The 21,845-nt window shown below is 35.3% G+C and overlaps 1 protein-coding gene and 2 long non-coding RNA genes across 3 annotated transcripts; 1 reads left to right on the top strand and 2 right to left on the bottom strand.

Annotated features, from left to right (window-relative positions):
* Positions 1-1,583: 1,583 nt before the first annotated feature.
* On the bottom strand, positions 1,584-4,577 carry LOC116731045 (uncharacterized). The gene is made up of 2 exons (XR_004341501.1): positions 4,482-4,577; positions 1,584-1,694 (listed from the first exon to the last, which is right to left on the bottom strand). It is a non-coding gene; the product is annotated as an uncharacterized LOC116731045 (long non-coding RNA).
* Positions 4,578-7,008: 2,431 nt separating this feature from the next.
* On the top strand, positions 7,009-8,767 carry LOC116731052 (uncharacterized). The gene is made up of 2 exons (XR_004341510.1): positions 7,009-7,653; positions 7,839-8,767. It is a non-coding gene; the product is annotated as an uncharacterized LOC116731052 (long non-coding RNA).
* Positions 8,768-10,717: 1,950 nt separating this feature from the next.
* LOC116730933 (gastrula zinc finger protein XlCGF57.1-like) lies at positions 10,718-12,674 on the bottom strand (the record flags this gene model as incomplete). The annotated part of the gene is made up of 2 exons (XM_032580505.1): positions 10,718-11,707; positions 11,960-12,674. Coding segments are annotated over 2 exons (1,605 nt in total), but the record flags the coding sequence as incomplete, so codon positions are not given.
* Positions 12,675-21,845: the final 9,171 nt, after the last annotated feature.

Genomic DNA, 21,845 nt, shown 5'->3' on the forward strand with positions numbered 1-21,845 from the left:
GTTTTAATCCAATCTGTTCTTCAGCCTGACTGCAGTAAACTTCTTTCTCTTCCACTTTTATCTGCTGGTGTATGAGATCCTCCAGCTCTTCTTTTATGTGATGATCTTCTGGCTCTTCCTGTTCTTGTTTCACCTGCACAGGTTCTAACTCCTCCTGGTCCAGAGTGGATCTCCTCTCCAGGTTATAAACGTTACACTTCAGGGAATCTGGGGAAGAAAACAGAGAAAAAGAGTAATTGTTAACTTTACTGAAGTAAATCGTTTAAGGCAGAAATGAACAAAAATCCATTTGAAAATTCAAGAGCGTAGACAGAGATATAGATGAATCGACATATCCAGCTGACATTTGGAGAATTCTCAAATGAACGGATTTTAAACAAATACTATAAATTATATTCAAATTTCATTTTAGTCCACTTTTTTAAAAGCCCTGAGGAACTCCATCCAATCATTCGACTCATGAGCCGATGCACCGCGGTGCTTCATTTGCTCTAATGTGACATCAACTGGACAATATATGTAAAATAGGCAACGTGAAAACAACATGAAGCTTTACAAGGAATAAACAAGTTTAAAATGTTTGTGATTCTGATACATAAATTCTGATTAATCTGGTTGTATGAAACAATGGCTGGATCCAAAAGAAACTTGAAACAAATAGAAAAGAGAGAGTTGTGATTGGCTTGTTACTCGCTATGACACCAGGGACAACGATTTATTATTTAAAAATAAAAATTTAACTGTGCTCAGGTTTAGGTGAGTTCTCTGTTTTACGCGCGTCATAAAACTCATCCCGGATTACTCAACACATCACTAATGAAAAGTTTGATCTTTGTTATTTGCTTGTCAAACGGGAAAAAATAAACTATAAAAGCAATCTTCAAGTTTTTTGGACATTGAACTTCTTTTATTTATGTAACTGTTTGGTGTATTAGTTGAAAAATGTGTTTACATGAAGTAGCTGTAAATTCCCACCCATATTGGGCCCATGAATGCACCTTTGCCCATAGTCATTGTGCCCCTTTTCCCCATAGACTATAAATAAACGCCTCATGGACCGCTCTTGCCTATTGTTACTGAAGAGATTTAAGGCGGCCATCTTGGAGCGGTCGACCGTTCCACTCAGCTTTATGTTTAACAGACTCAATGACGTATCAGCGCATTTATCAATCATAACTCGCTAAATACTAAACAGATATTTACCAATTTTTCTGTAAACCTTATTAAAAGGTTAGCAACATTTACAAGGAAATTATTTTTAAAGTATTTTTGAATGACTGATATAAGGTTGAGCATATTTAACTATTCTTAGTGGGGAAAACAGAATAGAGTCAGAATAGAATGTGTTGATATTTCTGTATTATGATTATTTTACAAAGCACACAACCAGTCATAATTTTTTAAATATATTATTTAGTAATATCAATACATATTTATATAAATATACAAACACAAAATAATACAATCAGAGAAATAAAGATGCTTAAATAATTATTAATGCTGAATAATATGCATTAAGCTACACATATTTATATGGACGTGCGTATATACATAATATCTATATAGGTTTTATTCATGTTTTCCAGCCGAGGAGGAGCTTAAGAGAGATTCAGCAGCTGAGATTCATCAGTGCAGTGAATCCGTCTCTCCTTAAAGACATTCCCCACTTCTTCCTCACATGGTCTTTATGAAACCTTCAAAACAAAAACAGGAGCTATTTTACTTTAGACAGAGTGAAAGAATTTCATATAAATAAGAGTCTTTGCCACCTTGTGTGGAATAATCTAAATCAATGTTAGGGAATATTTAAAACTTTTTAAGATTTACAAAATCTCGGTTAGCCTTCATAGCGGGGCTGAACCCCGGTATTACACTAAGCTGATAGCTAATATTAGCTGTTGTTTTGTCAGTGGACATAAATACAGTATAGTAATATTCTAATCACAAAATATAAACTGTAATATGTCCATCTTACTTGTGAAACGTTATCGTCCGAGATCTTGCGTCATTAGTCTGTCGATCTGAACACAAATATCTGGCAGTGCTGAGGCATCTTCTGCTGTTTTGGTTTAGCCAAGTAGGAGGGACGACCGCTCCAAGATGGCCGCCGTATTTCCTACGCCAGAGCAGCCATGCGGGGTCTACTCATTATATTATGTCTATGCTTTTCCCCACCTTCACTTCCGGTTCACAGCATTGTCGGGCTTATTAGTGCAGATAGGCACCGAGTGTGGCAGCCAAGCTATGAGTGTTGTTGTGTGCAGTTGGATGTCTGTCGGATGAGCGCTGGCGCCGCAGGATCATCAATATATGTGCTGCTGGTAGGATAAATGGATTTTTGATGTGTCACTTGTGGCTGGTTCTGTGTAACGTCAGTGTTGCTTTTTATATTGTTGCTACTAGGCCTGTCACGATAACAAATTTTGCTGAACGATTAATCGTCTCAAAAATTATTGCGATAAACGATAATATTGTTTGAAGACCATTTTACACTGATTTAATGGAAATGACGTAATAATGCATGCGATTTTCTGCCAAAGATAGATACACTTTATTTTCAAAAGAACACTAAACACTGGAACTGATGAACAAAACAAAACAACCAAAACCATAAATAACATGGATTCTCAGTCTCCATTAATAAAAAATCTACTTGAACAAAAACTAAACAACATAAAGCCAAAGTGAAAATAAATACTGCATTCAACCAAAAGAGTGCAGATTATAAAGTCTGTATATCATGTTGCCCTATAGTAATAATTAGATTTAAATAGAGAAAATGGGCACATCGACTACCCGATGCAATAGTTCACACTACACAATCCCCCCCCTCTCCATACGACAATTTTAGAACGTTGATCGTTCTCTAAGATTGTCGCTTGCGATTTCGTAACCGATCATCCTGTAGTGTGTGGTGTGTGCTACTAATTTGGTTTGCAGTTGTTTTAAGTCTCAGACTGCTCCTAGTGTTTGTTCTGGGTTGCTGTGCTTCATTGGGTTTTAAATTAGAATAATAAAGTCTATTTTTAATATTATAAAAGTATGTATAAATAAAATATATTTTGTATGCTACTTCTGTTTCATAATTTTAAGCCAGACTTGCCTGGGTACTTTTAATAGGGAGAGCCTAGGCCACTTGATATTATTTGAAACTCCACGTCGTCTGTCACGATCCGGGTTTTCTCATGTGTTACACCTACGTATGAAACATCACCTCAATGCAGCAGTGGCTTGTTGATTGGACTTTTATATGAGGTTTAGTTTGACAGATAATAACACCTCTATTATTGTTTCATGCAGTTTGCATTGCAAGGCTTTACTAGCTTATATATGCACGTTCCAATTAGTAATTACCTGAGATCATTGGATGAAGCTGAAGTTGGTTTCCGATTCCAGCTTCTGATTCAGGAAATGGCTAAAGGGCGAGTCCACTTAATTTTTCACTACCTTCCACATCTTTAATAGAGTCTAGTTTAAAAACTACAACAGCTAGACTCTTCTGACCTGGACTGGGTTAATCTGCTCTCACAGCAGAATATTTATAACCATGTTTCTGATTTATGTAACTTCAATAAAGGTTGATTTCACCACTTTTTAATCTCTGTTATAGTATAACTGCTCAAATTCCAAAACTACCATAACACCTAAACTCTTGAAACCTGGACAAGATTATTTTCAACTAACAGCAGAATATTTAAAACCATCTTTGTGATTTGTGAAACTTTTATCCGATTTGTGGAACTTCAATAAAATGCCATTTTTACCCATCTTTGCATCCAGCTCATATTAAAACTGCTCTAATGCAAAACTACAACAACTACGTATTTCAAACTTGGACTAGATTATTCTTCTCTAATAGCAGAATATTTTAATTCATGTTTGGGATTTGTGAAACTTCACTAAAGTTTAGATTACTATTCACACTTGTTCCATGCAGTTTTTTAAAATTCCAATTCAATTCTAATTCAAAACCACTTTATTAATCCTAATGGGAAATTAAATGTTGGTGTTACTCATGAATTCTTCCAAGAGTTATTGTAGATGGAGATGGTTGTTGGAAGGAAAGATCTTCTGCAGCCGTCTGTTACATAAAGTTTCACAAATCAGAAAAAAGTTTCACAAATCCCAAACATGGATTTAAATATTCTGCCATTAGAGCAGAATAATCCAGTCCAGGTTTTGAAGAGTGTAGTTCTTGCAGTTTTTAAACCAGAGTCTATTAAAGATGCGAAAGGAAGTGAAAAATTAGGTGGAATCGGAAACCAACTTCAGCTTCGTGTAGTTAAAGGAGGAAAAGCCATAAAAGGTTATTTTATTTCTACATCAATAAGCCATTTTCACAGCGTAATTGTGATTCCTGCGTTCATTTACCGGTTAACAAAACATTTATACGGGAAAAGAACATTTACTAAAATGATCCTCATACAGAAAGGTGCAGACATTTAGACCTTAACCTGCATCCAAACGCTGGTGGTTCCTACCTATTCGGTGTAAGATTATCTGGGGCCTCCGGGAGAAATCCAGCAGTCTGCGATGATCATCCATCTCTTCCTCCGACTTGACGATGATTTCTTTAAACTCTGTGAATGTTTCTTCAGCAGCAGTTAACGGCTCGTTGATAAACTCGTTTAGAGAAACAGTCGAACATTCAACCAAACAGACCATGCGCCATTTTCTTTGTCTTCTTCTTCTTCTTCTTTAGATTCTAACGGCAGCTTGCATCCAATTATGTTGCACTACTGCCCTCTATTGCCTCCTACCACCTACTCCTCAAAGACTCTTAAAAATCCCAGTGTTTTTTAAAAAACGAAAATTCTTCTTTTTCCCCTCAATACTATTCAGCTGATCGATCACCTTGTCAAATTTCAATTCCCTACTAACACCTAGTTCTGTTTTTAATAATCTTCTTTGACTTGCGTATTTCCTACATTTAATCAAAACATGTTCCACTGTTTCTACTTCATCACACCATCTACATAAACCAGTAAGGTGTTTCCCCATCTTAAAAAGAGTTCCGTTTAGGAAACTATGCCCAGTTCTTATTCTATTTATAATTATCTCTTCCCTCCTGTTTAATCCTCTGATCCTTTCTACATCGACTGTATTTTGTATTCTAAATAAATGTCTTCCATTTATTTCATTTACCCACCTAACTTCCCATATCTTCTTGCTTTCTTTCCAAATTATACTTTTGCCTTCAGATTTAGATAACTTTATTTGCATATCAATATCATCTTTTTTAATTGTCTCCTTCGCCAGCCTGTCCGCTCTTTCATTCCCCATAATACCTACATGAGCAGGAGTCCAGAATAATACAACATGTTTATTTTGTTCACATATCCTATGATGAACCGCCATAATCTCATATAAAATATTTTGATGATTTTTTGTACGTCCCTTTCCGATACTCGTCAACGCAGATAGAGAGTCACTACAAACTATTATTTTATTCCTATCAGTTTCCTCCACCCATTCTAAAGCTACTAAAATAGCACCTAGTTCTACCGCGAATACACTCAAATAATCAGATGTTCTTTTTGAAATACTAATCTTTAATTCAGGAATCACTATGGCTATACTGGTTGCTTCACTTTTAGGGTCTTTCGACCCATCCGTATAAATTTGCAAATATTCATTATATTTATTCTGCATTTGATTATAAAATTCTTGGCAAGTATCTAATGTGTTCCTTTTCCTAATATTTGTTAGTGTTCTGTCTACATTAATATATTTCCAAGTCCATGTCGGTCTCAAAGGCCACAATACAGTTGGACTAAATTCCTTATAATATACATTAAACATTTCCGCTCTATCATCCCCAACCCACCCAAAGCTATCAATTTGTTTCTTTCCTCTTTCCCAACACTCTCCTAATAATTTCTTAACCGGGTGATCTGCATTATGTCCTTTTAAACTTATCCAATAATTGACCATTAGCTGCTGTCTTCTAATGCATAATGGCATTTCTCCTGACTCTACTTGTAATGCACATATTGGTGTTGATTTAACTGCCCCTAAACATATTCTCAGTGCTCTGGCTTGAATAACATCTAACTTTTTTAACCTAGTTTTAGCTGCTGATCCATACACCACACTCCCATAATCTATTCTTGATCTAATTAGAGACACACATATATTTTTAAGGGAATCGAAATTCGCACCCCATGTCAACCCAGCTAAACACCTCATAATGTTTAGAACCTTTTTATTCTTCTCCATAATATGTTCTATATGATTTCCCCAAGTTAGTTTCTTATCAAAAACTACTCCCAAAAAACAAAACCAATCAACCCTTTCTAACTCTTTCCCATATAAACACAACTGTTTTTCAACCCCTACTTTTTTATTTGTGAAAAACATTACTTTTGTCTTTTCAAAATTTAAAGCCCCACTTTACTCCCCACTTACCCACTTTATCTATACCTTCCTGTATTTTAACAATAAGATGGTCCACATTTCTTCCCCTTTTCCATAATGCTCCATCATCAGCAAAAAGTGACTTAACCAAAACCGATGGATAATTCTTTAAAAATGTCGTTGATCATAACTGAAAATAATGTTGGACTTACCACACTTCCTAGAGGTGTTCCATTTTCTATTTTACATAATTTCGAAAACTGACATCCTATTTTTACTTGAATATTTCTATCCCGTAAAAAATCCCATAACCACTTGTCTTTAAAGCCTGAGGGAAGACTCCAGAGGAGAGTGACTTATTAATTTTTTGTAAAAGATCAGGAGCAAAAACATAAAAGACCTTTAGGAATAAACTTGTGGGTATAAAGTCAAGGGAACAGATGGATGACTTTAATCAGTTTCATGAGAAAGGTTTGTTATTTATTTAAGACGTGTGTGGGGCATGGGCATTATTCTTTTCAATGTTCTATTTAACACATATTTTACACATTTGTGGTAAGTAAAAAGAGTAATCCATTGTATTTTCATTAATATGTTTTATACTAATCACATGATCCATATCAAGTAACTGTTAGTTAAAAAAAATCCAGCTAATTACAGAATTAGGCTCTAAATCTTGCCTCGTTTTTTCAGTCATTGAACGATTTTGCCTGCCACCTGAAGGCAAAGTTACATACAAACAGGTACTGAAGTTGACGAAGAAATATTCAGTGACCTCCTTAGACAAGGCAATGTGGTACTGACAGTTTTCTGCTATGATGGTGAGATACCAAAGCAAATTAAATCAACTGTTATACAGATTTTACCAAAGAATGTCACTGATGTCTATTGTCTCTTTCTTCAGAGTTCTCAGAATGGTCATCTGCTTCTGAGTCTGACTCGAGCTTCGACTCAAATGCATCAACATCAACAATACTAATGGGTGAGATACCACGCAAGAAGCAAAAACCTGAGAATCCTAATAACTCAGTGTCTGCTAAGAATGTAACAATATTTTTTGTCTGCTAACACATCTAGTAAGTACCTAGATATATCTGAAGATAGTTGACTGTTCAGAGTACTCATAAAGTTCTGATATTATATCTGAAAACTTTTATAAATTTGTCCTCAGGCTATGACCAAGAAACGGCCTCGCTGTTACTTCTCTTACATCTCCTTCCACCGCAACCAGGAGGACAGAAGTCTCCAAAAATCAGTGCAAGTGATGCAGTTGAGAGACTTGTTGTCTTTCATAAGGTAATTGAAATTTAAAATATGCAAAATTATCTGTCTATTTCCTTTTATAGACATGCATAAATACAGATGTTTGAATGACAGCTTTGAAGATGTCTGGGCATACTTACATTTATTTTCGATGTAACGTGTATCGTAAAGCTGTATGTTTTGTTTCTTATGTTTGGTGTATATCTTTTTAATTTGAGTCATGCTGCAGTTTAGAGGAGCATCTCCGGGGTCAACAGGGTCTGCAGCCATACCTCCTTGCTGTTGGGCGTCAGAGAAGCAAGATTGACAGCTTCTACATCGTCATGGATAAGTGCCTCATCCCACGCCAGACAAACGGTTCTCTTGGAGCATTTGATGAGCTATTCAAAGCACATTTTGTGAACATTGTCTTTTCTCCTACTCTCACTATGGGTATGACGATATATTTGAAGCATTTGATTGTTGAACACCATAAACTCTTTAAGTTCTTATATTCACATCGAAATTTGATACCTAAGCATCATTTTATGATCCACTATCCATCTTCCATTAGGAAAATAGGTCCATTGTTACATATGTGATCTATGAGGTTTGAGGCTAAACACAAAATGTTTAAAGAATATTTTAAAAACTTTAAAAATATAACCAAATCACTTGCGAAAAAGCATCAGATGGCCACAGCTTATCATTGGGAAACAATAAGTATTAAAGAAAATGAGCATGGGCCTCTCAAACCATTTTCACTTAAAGATGAAGATGTGGTCAACAAAGAAATGCTTCAAATGATTTCATCAGGAGATGTTTTCTCAACCAGCTGGGTTAGAGTTGAGGGTGTTGAATACAGACCAGGACTTGCTGTTTGCAGCACAATTCAAGATGAGATGCCAGTGTTTTGTCAGATAAGTGATGTACTTTTAGTTGACAATACCTTTCTTTTGTTATCTAAACAGCTATTCACAGAAACATTTGATGATCATCATCATGCTTTCAGGATTGTTCAAAGTGAAGAATTTAGTAAAGAAAACTTAAATTTCATAAGCCTTTTGATATTCAAAACTCTTATGGCGTTTCTAATGAATGCTTGTTCATCGTACCACAATTTAAAATGTTGGAAACACAGCTGCAAAAATAAAGTGTTCAAAATTAATGTACTTGTGTCAATTTTTTTTCTTAATAATTATTATAATTAATCATAATCATAAAGTAACTTTTTTTGGAGTAAATAACACTTGAAAGTGTTAAATCAACACTAACAAAGTGGTACATTTTGTTCTTGGATTAGTGTTATCCATTATATGGATGAACCCTGTTTTGTGAGTTAAATAAGTAACTCTGATAAAGTGTTAAAATTTTAACTATATTGAAAGTGTTAATTTAACTCTGAAGAGTGTGGACTATATAAACACTGAAAAAGTGTTAAAATCCACTCTGTGGGAGTTAAATTAACACTGGGCTTTTTGCTGTGATCCTAGGTAAGTCCTGTTTGGTGGAAAATATAGTTAATTGTTTCCTAACAACAGACACAGAGGAGTTCACTGTCTCCCTTATTTTCACCGTTTTATTAATGAAAAAGGTGGTCAATTTGTCACAGGCCTCAGAGGCGAAAAATTTACAGTTAACAGAAGAAGGTGGATTTGTCAATCTGTCAACAATCAAGAACAGAGCACGAGAGTTGTTGACAGAGGTAGAGATGACATTTGAAAAAAAAACAAAAACTCTTGCATTTCTCAGTTTATCTTTGAAGATATCTAAATGGGTTTGTACTTTAGTTTTACGCCACCGACGTTCTGCTTTCCGGGACTCTTTTTTTTTTTCCCTTTTCTTACTGACTCAAAATTTCTCCAAGGTGGTTTACGTTTCCCAGAGATTACTTTTGTAGTAACAGGAGCAATGGTGTCAATAACCTTCTGAATTTTAAAAATAAACTTGTCTGTTAAATCACTCAGAGAAGTACAGGAGTGTATAGGAGTTGAAGGAACAGCCTGAATAAATCGATCGGCAGTAGTTTCTGTAATGCATCTTTTAGAAATAACTTGTGTATGGTTGTCTTTTTGAGCAGGGCAGACTGATAGAAGCTGCTACACAATCGGCGCCATCGGACTTCTGACTAACAGCAGGCAAGGCAGGTTTGGTGCCTTGCTCAAGGACTCAACAACTGAGATGGATGTGGGGAGTTTGAACCGGCAACCCATCAGTTACAGGAACCACAGTGGCTACAACCAGTTTAGCTGTAGTACCACCATCTACTGGGTTCAAGTATGAGGCACAACATACACTAAAGGAAAACTCAAAACTTTTAATCTTCAATGAAATGTTACACTTTAACTTCTTTCTAAAATACATATAAATACACATAAAAATTGTTTCAACATAAATGCATGCAGCAAAAAAGAGCAAAATATTGCAGCTAAAACTAGAGAAAAAAAGCAAAATATTAAAAATAATCACATGTACTTTGTGCAATCAATGCATGAAAATTAGTTTGTGGTGAATCTTGCATTTTCTTTACAGTACAAATGTGTTTTCTTTCATTTGAAAAGATTTTAATTAGGTAGAGTAAAACTGGTCACAATAATTTGAAAGAAATCTCATTTTACTTTAAAGACAAAACTATCACAAATACTTTTTTTGCAGATGTTTTGAAAACACTCAATTCTGTACATTCTATTGTTGATTTAAAAAACTACAAAAATAAACCCCACAAACACTCTCTATGGTACAGAATAATACAAATCAATCCCTCAAGTCCAATCATGTGAGAATGTTCTGGAAGGGAGTCCATGTCCGGTCAAACTCTGTTAATGCATGAAATAGTCAGTGGGCCCCCAAGCCTCTTCATCTATCAGCATCAGTACTGGCACTCCTCAGGGCTGTGTGCTGAGCCCTCTGCTCTTCACGTTGTACACACACAACATACAGTTTGACATAAACAGTATGTTAATACAACAACATACAGTTTATCATTATTGTTTTTTGATAAAGAATATGCCAAAAAAAAAAAAAAGAAAGCATCTCTGAAGGAAAATGTGTCATGGTTGCACATCTCCAATTATCCAAATGATCACATTTAACAAATACAACAATTTTCAGCTTTATAGACATGAAACCCCTCCAGTCTTTCATTCTAGTTTTAAACCAAATCAGTTCTATAGTGAACCTCAACATAGAACATGTATGGAAAATACTTCTACTGCTTTTCAACTGTGTGACGCCTCGTGGCGAGTCAAACTACCTTTGAAACTAAAGATTTTTCCACAGTTCACACATGAAAACGGCTTTTCACCAGTGTGAATCATCATGTGCCGAGTTAAATGCTGTTTTTGACTAAAACTTTTTCCACATTTCACACATGAAAACGGCTTTTCACCAGTGTGAATCATCATGTGCCGAGTTAAATCCTGTTTATGACTAAAACTTTTTCCACATTTCACACATGAAAACGGCTTTCCACCTGTGTGAATCATCATATGCTTAGTTAAATCCTGTTTTTGACTAAAACTTTTTCCACAGTTCACACATGAAAACGGCTTTTCACCAGTGTGAATCATCATGTGCCGAGTTAAATGCTGTTTTTGACTAAAACTTTTTCCACAGTTCACACATGAAAACGGCTTTTCACCATTGTGAATCGTCATGTGCCGAGTTAAATACTGTTTTTGACTAAAACTTTTTCCACAATTGCCACATGAAAACGGCTTTTCACCAGTGTGAATCATCATGTGCTGAGTTAAATGCTGTTTACTACTAAAACTTTTTCCACAGTTCACACATGAAAACGGCTTTTCACCTGTGTGACTCATCATGTGTTCAGTTAAAATCCGTTTTTGACTAAAACTTTTTCCACAGTTCACACATGAAAACGGCTTTTCACCAGTGTGAATTATCATGTGCCGAGTTAAATTCTGTTTATTACTAAAACTTTTTCCACAGGTTACACATGAAAACGGCTTTTCACCAGTGTGAATCATCATGTGCTGAGTTAAATGCTGTTTATTACTAAAACTTTTTCCACAGTTCACACATGAAAACGGCTTTTCACCAGTGTGAATCATCATGTGCCGAGTTATATCCTGTTTTTGACTAAAACCTTTTCCACATTTCACACATGAAAACGGCTTTTCACCAGTGTGAATCATCATGTGCCGAGTTATATCCTGTTTTTGACTAAAACCTTTTCCACATTTCACACATGAAAACGGCTTTTCACCAGTGTGAATCATCATGTGCTGAGTTAAATTCTGTTTTTGACTAAAACCTTTTCCACAGTTCACACATGAAAACGGCTTTTCACCAGTGTGAATCATCATGTGCTGAGTTAAATGATGTTTTTGACTAAAACCTTTTCCACAGGTCACACATGAAAACGGCTTTTCACCAGTGTGAATCCTCATGTGCAGAGTTAAAACCTGTTTTTGACAAAAACCTTTTCCACAGGTCACACATGAAAACGGCTTTTCACCAGTGTGAATCATCATGTGTTCAGTTAAACTAAGTTTTCGACTAAAACCTTTTCCACAGTTCACACATGAAAACGGCTTTTCACCAGTGTGAATCATCATGTGCTGAGTTAAACTAAGTTTTCGACTAAAACCTTTTCCACATTTCACACATGAAAACGGCTTTTCACCAGTGTGAGTCATCATGTGCCAAGTTAAAACCTGTTTGTGAGAAAAACCTTTTCCACAGGTCACACATGAAAACGGCTTTTCACCTGTGTGAATCATCATGTGCTGAGTTAAAACCTGTTTTTGACAAAAACCTTTTCCACAGGTCACACATGAAAACGGCTTTTCACCTGTGTGAATCATCATGTGCTGAGTTAAAACCTGTTTTTGACAAAAACCTTTTCCACAGGTCACACATGAAAACGGCTTTTCACCAGTGTGAATCATCATGTGCTGAGTTAAACTAAGTTTTCGACTAAAACCTTTTCCACAGTTCACACATGAAAACGGCTTTTCACCTGTGTGAATCATCACGTGCCGAGTTAAATGCTGTTTGTGACTAAAACATTTTCCACAGTTCACACATGAAAACGGCTTTTCACCCGTATGAGTTCTCATGTGAGCATCAAAAGCAGATTTGAAAGCAAAACACTTTTTACAGATGTCACATGAGAAAGGTTTTCTTCTTTCCTGATTTTGGTTCTCAGCTTCAGCAGCTTCCTGGAAGATGACTTGGTTCCTGTTTGGTTCTGATTCACTGTGGTCTGTTTGCTCATCAACAGGAAACAACATGCAGGTATCAGTCTCCTGTTTTAATCCAATCTGTTCTTCAGCCTGACTGCAGTAAACTTCTTTCTCTTCCACTTTTATCTGATGATCTTCTGGCTCTTCCTGTTCTTGTTTCACCTGCAGAGGTTCCAACTCCTCCTGGTCCAGAGTGGATCTCCTCTCCAGGTTATAAACGTTACACTTCAGGGAATCTGGAGAAGAAAACAGAGAAAAAGAGTAATTGTTACCTTTACTGAAGTAAATCGTTTACGGCAGAAATGAACAAAAATCCATTTGAAAATTCAAGAGCGTAGACAGAGATATAGATGAATCGACATATCCAGCTGACATTTGGAGAATTCTCAAATGAACGGATTTTAAACAAATACTATAAATTATATTCAAATTTCATTTTAGTCCACTTTTTTAAAAGCCCTGAGGAACTCCATCCAATCATTCGACTCATGAGCCGATGCACCGCGGTGCTTCATTTGCTCTACAGTGACATCAACTGGACAATATATGTAACTTCATTTCAAAGGGCCAAACTAATCCCATGTGTAATAGTCATTGGGTTAAATCAGTTATATAATGCTCAAAACACAAGTAGTTGATGTAAAAATATTCAAGGCTTTTATTTTGAAATTTTTGTTAAGCTTCATTTCAAAGCACCAATCTAATCCTATGTGTATCAGTGCTTTGGATAAAAAAATTCACATAATGCCCAAAAGAGCAAATACCTGATCTAAAAATTTTCAAGGCTTTTAATTTGAAATTTTCAGTATGCTTCATTTGAAAGGGCCAAACTAATCCCATGTATAACAGTCATTGGATAAAATCAGTTATATAATGCTCAACAGAGAAATTACCTGATTTAAAAATATTCAAGGCTTTTATTTTGAAATTATTATTATGCTTCATTTTAAAGTTTTGAACTAATCCCATGTGTAACAGTTACTGAGTTAAATCAGTTATATACAGCCCATAGCAGCAAGTAGTTCTAAAGGCCAGTTCAGTCCTGATCTGTTTCAACTGAGTATTCCACTATAGTTAGAACTACAGTGATGCGTATTTGTAGTCCTAATCAGCAGCCAATAGCCTCTTGAGTTCCGTTGCTATGGTAAATAATTTTCTCAGCAAAGTGTGAACTGTTAGTGAGAGAGGCTGGGGCAGAGAATACTCTATTTGAGCCAGCCAGTTTTACCCAAAAAAAGCATTGGAAACAACTCCTTTCCATTCGGGAACCGTAATACATATTCAAAAACCGTTTGAAGCGTATGAGAGGGCAATGTGTCTTCTGCGATAGTCCCGAGATTCATATCTCTACCTCACTCAGAGCATTTACAGCGATGAGAGAAAGAAATGGTTTGCCCAGATCTGAAATGTTTGAGAAATATATGGGAGAGAGCCTGAGACAGCCTGAGAAAATCCTGTCGAAATGACTTTGCTCTGAAGCACCGTGACAGAAAACCGTACGGTCTAGATAAATTTCGAAAACATTTTACTGGAGCAGACATGCGTATCAATGTCAGGACCGATTTTGATACCAATCGTGCGATATTTGTGGGCGTGATGGCGATTTCAAAATTATTTTGGGGTGAAAAATTCTCTTCATTTCTCACTCTAGCGGAGATCTAAAGGCCCTGACTCTCACTCTAATTTTAGGAAAAATGAAAAACTTTGGGTCGCTTAGAGACAAATTGTGGACAAACCGTAATTGGTATCGACGAGCCGTCTTCACTTTCGAAGAGATCACAGACGTATCTACAAAATGAAATTTGAATGGCATTTCTACGTGAATTCGTGACGACACAGAAAATCCTCAAAAATAGGGTATTTGAAGGATTTTTCCCATTGACTTATAATGGGGTTTTTTTCGTAGTTTTTTGCGAATTATGTCGCCATGTTAACCCCGAATCCCACCAAAAGTAATAGCTCCAATGGCGTGAATTTTCTGCACGTTTTGATACCTCATTTGTAGGTGTGCACGCAGCGGTATGAGCCGCATTAACGGTTACGGAAGAAAAATAAAGAATTGGGAGAATAGTAATAGGTTCCTGCCATTGCTTTGCATGGCAGGCCCCAAATAGGCAACGTGAAAACAACACGAAGCTTTACAATGAATAAACAAGTTTAAAATGTTTGTGATTCTGATACATAAATTCTGATTAATCTGGTTGTATGAAACAATGGCTGGATCCAAAAGAAAACTAGAAACAAAAGAAAAGAGGGTTGTGATTGGCTTGTTACTCGCTATGTCACCAGGGACAACGATTTATTACTAAAAAATAAAAACTTTAACTGCTCAGGTTTAGGTGAGTTCTCTGTCTTACCCGCTTCATTACTCAACACATCACTAATGAAAAGTTTGATCTTTGTTATTTGCTTGTCAAACGGGAAAAAATAAACTATAAAAGCAATTTTCAAGTTTTTTGGACATTGAACTTCTTTTATTTATGTAACTGGGTGGTATATTAGTTGAAAAATGTGTTTACATGAAGTAGCTGTAAATTCCCACTCATATTGGGCCCATGAATGCACCTTTGCCCATAGTCATTGTGCCCCTTTTCCCCATAGACTATAAATAAACGCCTCATGGACCGCTCTTGCCTATTGTTACTGAAGAGATTTAAGGCGGCCATCTTGGAGCGGTCGACCGTTCCACTCAGCTTTATGTTTAACAGACTCAATGACGTATCAGCGCATTTATCAATCATAACTCGCTAAATACTAAACAGATATTCACCAATTTTTCTGTAAACCTTATTAAAAGGTTAGCAACATTTACAAGGAAATGATTTTTAAAGTATTTTGAATGACTGATATAAGGTTGAGCATATTTAACTATTCTTAGTGGGGAAAACAGAATAGAGTCAGAATAGAATGTGTTGATATTTCTGTATTATGATTATTTTACAAAGCACACAACCAGTCATAATTTTTAAATATGTTATTTAGTAATATCAATACATATTCATATAAATATACAAACACAAAATAATACAATCAGAGAGAAATAAAGATGCTTAAATAATTATTAATGCTGAATAATATGCATTAAACTACACATATTTATATGGACATGCGTATATACATAATATCTATATAGGTTTTATTCATGTTTTCCAGCTGAGGAGGAGCTTAAGAGAGATTCAGCAGCTGAGATTCATCAGTGCAGTGAATCCGTCTCTCCTTAAAGACATTCCCCACTTCTTCCTCACAAGGTCTTTATGAAACCTTCAAAACAAAAACAGGAGCTATTTTACTTTAGACAGAGTGAAAGAATTTCATATAAATAAGAGTCTTTGCCACCTTGTGTGGAATAATCTAAATCAATGTTAGGGAATATTTAAAACTTTTTAACATTTACAAAATCTCGGTTAGCCTTCATAGCGGGGCTGAACCCCGGTATTACAGTAAGCTGATAGCTAATATTAGCTGTTGTTTTGTCAGTGGACATAAATACAGTATAGTAATATTCTAATCACAAAATATAAACTGTAATATGTCCATCTTACTTGTGAAACGTTATCGTCCGAGATCTCGCGTCATTAGTCTGTCGATCTGAACACAAATATCTGGCAGTGCTGAGGCATCTTCTGCTGTTTTGGTTTAGCCAAGTAGGAGGGACGACCGTTCCAAGATGGCCGCCGTATTTCCTACGCCAGAGCAGCCATGCGGGGTCTACTCATTATATTATGTCTATGCTTTTCCCCACCTTCACTTCCGGTTCACAGCATTGTCGGGCTTATTAGTGCAGATAGGCACCGAGTGTGGCAGCCAAGCTATGAGTGTTGTTGTGTGCAGTTGGATGTCTGTCGGATGAGCGCTGGCGCCGCAGGATCATCAATATATGTGCTGCTGGTAGGATAAATGGATTTTTGATGTGTCACTTGTGGCTGGTTCTGTGTAACGTCAGTGTCGCTTTTTATATTGTTGCTACTAGGCCTGTCACGATAACAAATTTTGCTGAACGATTAATCGTCTCAAAAATTATTGCGATAAACGATAATATTGTTTGAAGACCATTTTACACTGATTTAATGGAAATGACGTAATAATGCATGCGATTTTCTGCCAAAGATAGATACACTTTATTTTCAAAAGAACATTTAACACTGGAACTGATGAACAAAACAAAACAACCAAAACCATAAATAAAATGGATTCTCAGTCTCCATTAATAAAAAATCTACTTGAACAAAAATTAAACAACATAAAGCCAAAGTGGAAATAAATACTGCATTCAACCAAAAGAGGGCAGATTATAAAGTCTGTATATCATGTTGCCCTATAGTAATAATTAGATTTAAATAGAGAAGATGGGCACATCGACTACCCGATGCAATAGTTCACACTACACAATCCCCCCCCCCTCTCCATACGACAATTTTAGAACGTTGATCGTTCTCTAAGATTGTCGCTTGCGATTTCGTAACCGATCATCCTGTAGTGTGTGGTGTGTGCTACTAATTTGGTTTGCAGTTGTTTTAAGTCTCAGACTGCTCCTAGTGTTTGTTCTGGGTTGCTGTGCTTCATTGGGTTTTAAATTAGAATAATAAAGTCTATTTTTAATATTATAAAAGTATGTATAAATAAAATATATTTTGTATACTACTTCTGTTTCATAATTTTAAGCCAGACTTGCCTGTGTACTTTTAATAGGGAGAGCCTAGGCCACTTGATATTATTTGAAACTCCACGTCGTCTGTCACGATCCGGGTTTTCTCATGTGTTACACCTACGTATGAAACATCACCTCAATGCAGCAGTGGCTTGTTGATTGGACTTTTATATGAGGTTTAGTTTGACAGATAATAACACCTCTATTATTGTTTCATGCTGTTTGCATTGCAAGGCTTTACTAGCTTATATATGCACGTTCCAGTTAGTAATTACCTGAGATCATTGGACGAAGCTGAAGTTGGTTTCCGATTCCAGCTTCTGATTCAGGAAATGGCTAAAGGGCGAGTCCACTTAATTTTTCACTACCTTCCACATCTTTAATCGACTCTAGTTTAAAAACTGCGACAGCTAGACTCTTCTGACCTGGACTGGGTTAATCTGCTCTCACAGCAGAATATTTATAACCATGTTTCTGATTTGTGAAACTTCAATAAAGGTTGATTTCACCACTTTTTAATCTCTGTTATAGTATAACTGCTCAAATTCCCAAACTACCATAACACCTAAACTCTTGAAACCTGGACAAGATTATTTTCAACTAACAGCAGAATATTTAAAACCATGTCTGTGATTTGTGAAACTTTTATCCGATTTGTGGAACTTCAATAAAATGCCATTTTTACCCATCTTTGCATCCAGCTCATATTAAAACTGCTCTAATGCCAAAACTACAACAACTACGTATTTCAAACTTGGACTAGATTATTCTTCTCTAATAGCAGAATATTTTAATTCATGTTTGGGATTTGTGAAACTTCACTAAAGTTTAGATTACTATTCACACTTGTTCCATGCAGTTTTTTAAAATTCTAATTCAAAACCACTTTATTAATCCTAATGGGAAATTAAATGTTGGTGTTACTCATGAATTCTTCCAAGAGTTATTGTAGATGGAGATGGTTGTTGGAAGGAAAGATCTTCTGCAGCCGTCTGTTACATAAAGTTTCACAAATCAGAAAAAAGTTTCACAAATCCCAAACATGGATTTAAATATTCTGCTATTAGAGCAGAATAATCCAGTCCAGGTTTTGAAGAGTGTAGTTCTTGCAGTTTTTAAACCAGAGTCTATTAAAGATGCGAAAGGAAGTGAAAAATTAGGTGGAATCGGAAACCAACTTCAGCTTCGTGTAGTTAAAGGAGGAAAAGCCATAAAAGGTCATTTTATTTCTACATCAATAAGCCATTTTCACAGCGTAATTGTGATTCCTGCGTTCATTTACCGGTTAACAAAACATTTATACGGGAAAAGAACATTTACTAAAATGATCCTCATACAGAAAGGTGCAGACATTTAGACCTTAACCTGCATCCAAACGCTGGTGGTTCCTACCTATTCGGTGTAAGATTATCTGGGGCCTCCGGGAGAAATCCAGCAGTCTGCGATGATCATCCATCTCTTCCTCCGACTTGACGATGATTTCTTTAAACTCTGTGAATGTTTCTTCAGCAGCAGTTAACGGCTCGTTGATAAACTCGTTTAGAGAAACAGTCGAACATTCAACCAAACAGACCATGCGCCATTTTCTTTGTCTTCTTCTTCTTCTTCTTTGGGATTTTATGACTGTCGTTCATTCATGTCATTGCATTACCGCCACCTTGTGGATCTTACGATCATCACATCTAAAGATTTCTCATACAGTGCCAGTTCTCTTTGAAAGACGTAAAATCTTTTCTTCCACTTTATCTAAATAAAACAAATACAATATTAGTATTCCAGTTTTCCACAAATCCAAAGTTAATATTGTCTTCTGATTCGTATCTCCTACATCCCGCAACATGTTTCACAGTTTCTTCACTCCACCAGATCAGAACCTTTCCTATAGTTTCCGTATATCCACAATGATCGCTGCTGCTTTGTTCGGAGTTCTTCTTCTTCTTCTTCTTCTTTTCTATTATGGCGGATCACAAGCAACTTTAAGGTGCATACCGCCACCTACTGTACATGAGTGTGTAGCAGCATTACTTCACGTCTATTAAATTCTATTTTTTTATTTTGTATTCTTAAGATAAATAAACAATGCTTTCCTTAATTTGTGAATATCTGTTATGTTTCCTTCATTTCCTAATATACCTTTAAGTTTCCATTCATGCCTTATGTTTCTAACTATTCTCTTTAATTCTTCCCTTTCGAGTTCATATGACTTACAGTTCATCAATATGTGTTCTACATTTTCTTTCTCTCCACCTCTCTCACATTTATCATTATTTTTCCTCCCTATTGTATAAAGCATGTCATTTAAGTAGGTATGACCTACTCTTAATCTACTAACTATTATTTCTTCTCTTCTGTTTCTTTCATTAATGCTTCGAGTTCGAACTGACTTTTGTACTTCATATAATCTTCTTCCTTTCTTATCTTCATTCCACATTTTTTGCCATTTCTCCATTTCTTTACTTTTAATAAGTGATTTCCCTTCCCCTTTCCCAAAAGGAATTGAAATTGTTATTTCCCCTCTAAAGCCCTTTTTGCTAATTTATCTGCCTTTTCATTGCCTTTTCCTCCTTCATGTGCTGGCACCCAACAAAACCAAACATCAATGCCACCCCTATATAATCTAAATAAAATATGATGAATTTCTAATACTAAATCTTTTCTATCGTTTCCTTCTCCCTTAATACTTTCTACTACTGCTTTGGAATCTGTGCACACCACCACCCTGTCTGGTCGGACCTCCTCAACCCATTGCAAGCTTAATATAACTGCCACCATTTCTGCTGTAAAAACCGACGATCTGATATTCTTTTAAAAATACATTTTTTAAACTCTGATATATATATTCCTATTCCCACATATCCTTTTAGATTCTTAGATCCATCTGTATAAATTTTGAGATAATTGTTATATGTATTTCTTAAATAAATATCAGTCTTGATCCCTATTTCATTTAAATTCCAATCATTTTTCATTGTATTAATTTTCAAATCTACGTTAACCTCTGGTATTAACCATGGAGGAATAACGCTAATTGGATTAAAATGAGCTATTTCCTTGTCCTCTAATCCATACATTTTAATCCATTTCCTAACCATCCATCCAAATCCATTACTTTGGAACTTCAAATATTCCCAACAATTCTGTAAAATAATTGAATTCACATTATCATCTTTATTACTTTTGATTTTCATCCAATATGCTAAAGCTAATTTAATTCTCCTCATTTCCAGTGGAGTTTCCCCAGTTTCAATTAAAAGAGCATTAATAGGTGTTGTTTTTTACTGCTCCTGTACATATACGTAAAGCCCTACACTGTAATCTGTCTATTTTTTGTAATGATGTTTTAGCTGCTGCTCCATATATTATACTGCCATAATCTATTATTGATCTCATGAGAGCCCTGTATATGCTTAATAATGACTGTCTATCTGCACCCCAATTATTTCCAGCCACAGCCTTTAATAGATTAATAACTTTTTTACACTTGGTTTCTAAGTTATCTAAATGTGTTTTCCATGAATACGAACTATCCAACCATAAACCTAGATATTTATATTCTGTTACTCTTTCTAACGTTTGTCCATATAATGTTATTGTTTCTATATTAATATTTCTCTTCTTTGTGACAACCATATAACAAGACTTGCTTGCTGATAATTTAAAACCCCATTCATAAGACCATTTTTCTACTTTACTAATTGCTTTTTTAATATTTCCTACCACATATTTAATATTTTTCCCCTTCATCCATATGACCCCATCATCTGCATATAGTGCAGATTTTATACATTTATCAGTATCATAGAAAATATCATTGATCATAATATTAAATAAAATTGGACTAATTACACTACCGTGAGGTATTCCATTTTCAACATTAAATTCTTTTGAATAATCATTCCCAAATTTTACTCTTATTTTTCTATCTAGCAGAAAATTTGCTATCCAATTATACATTCTCCCACCTATTCCCATCTGTTTCATTTTTATAAGTAATCCTTCTTTAAATAGTGAGTCATACGCTTTTTCTATATCAAAAAATACTATAATCATTAGTTCCTTCATTTTTAAAGCTTTCTCTATTTCATTACTGACTCTAGTTAGAGCATCCATTGTTGATCTTCCTGTTTTCGATTGTTACATTTTTCTGTAATATTTTAAATGCTTTATTATGATCTTTAATTGTTTTACTACATTCATTATTCCACCAAGGAACTACTTTCTTCTGACCTTTCACTTTTATTTTTGGTATACTATAATTTGCAGCATTTAAGATATGTTCTGTTATTTGATTTGTACATTCTTCAATATTACTGTTAGGTAAATTGTATTATTAGTATTATCAAATATTTGTTGTATCATGTAGTCTTGTAGTTACATTTAGATAATGT

This window comes from Xiphophorus hellerii, chromosome 13 (assembly GCF_003331165.1).
Source record: "Xiphophorus hellerii strain 12219 chromosome 13, Xiphophorus_hellerii-4.1, whole genome shotgun sequence".
NCBI classification, from domain to species: Eukaryota; Metazoa; Chordata; class Actinopteri; order Cyprinodontiformes; family Poeciliidae; genus Xiphophorus; species Xiphophorus hellerii.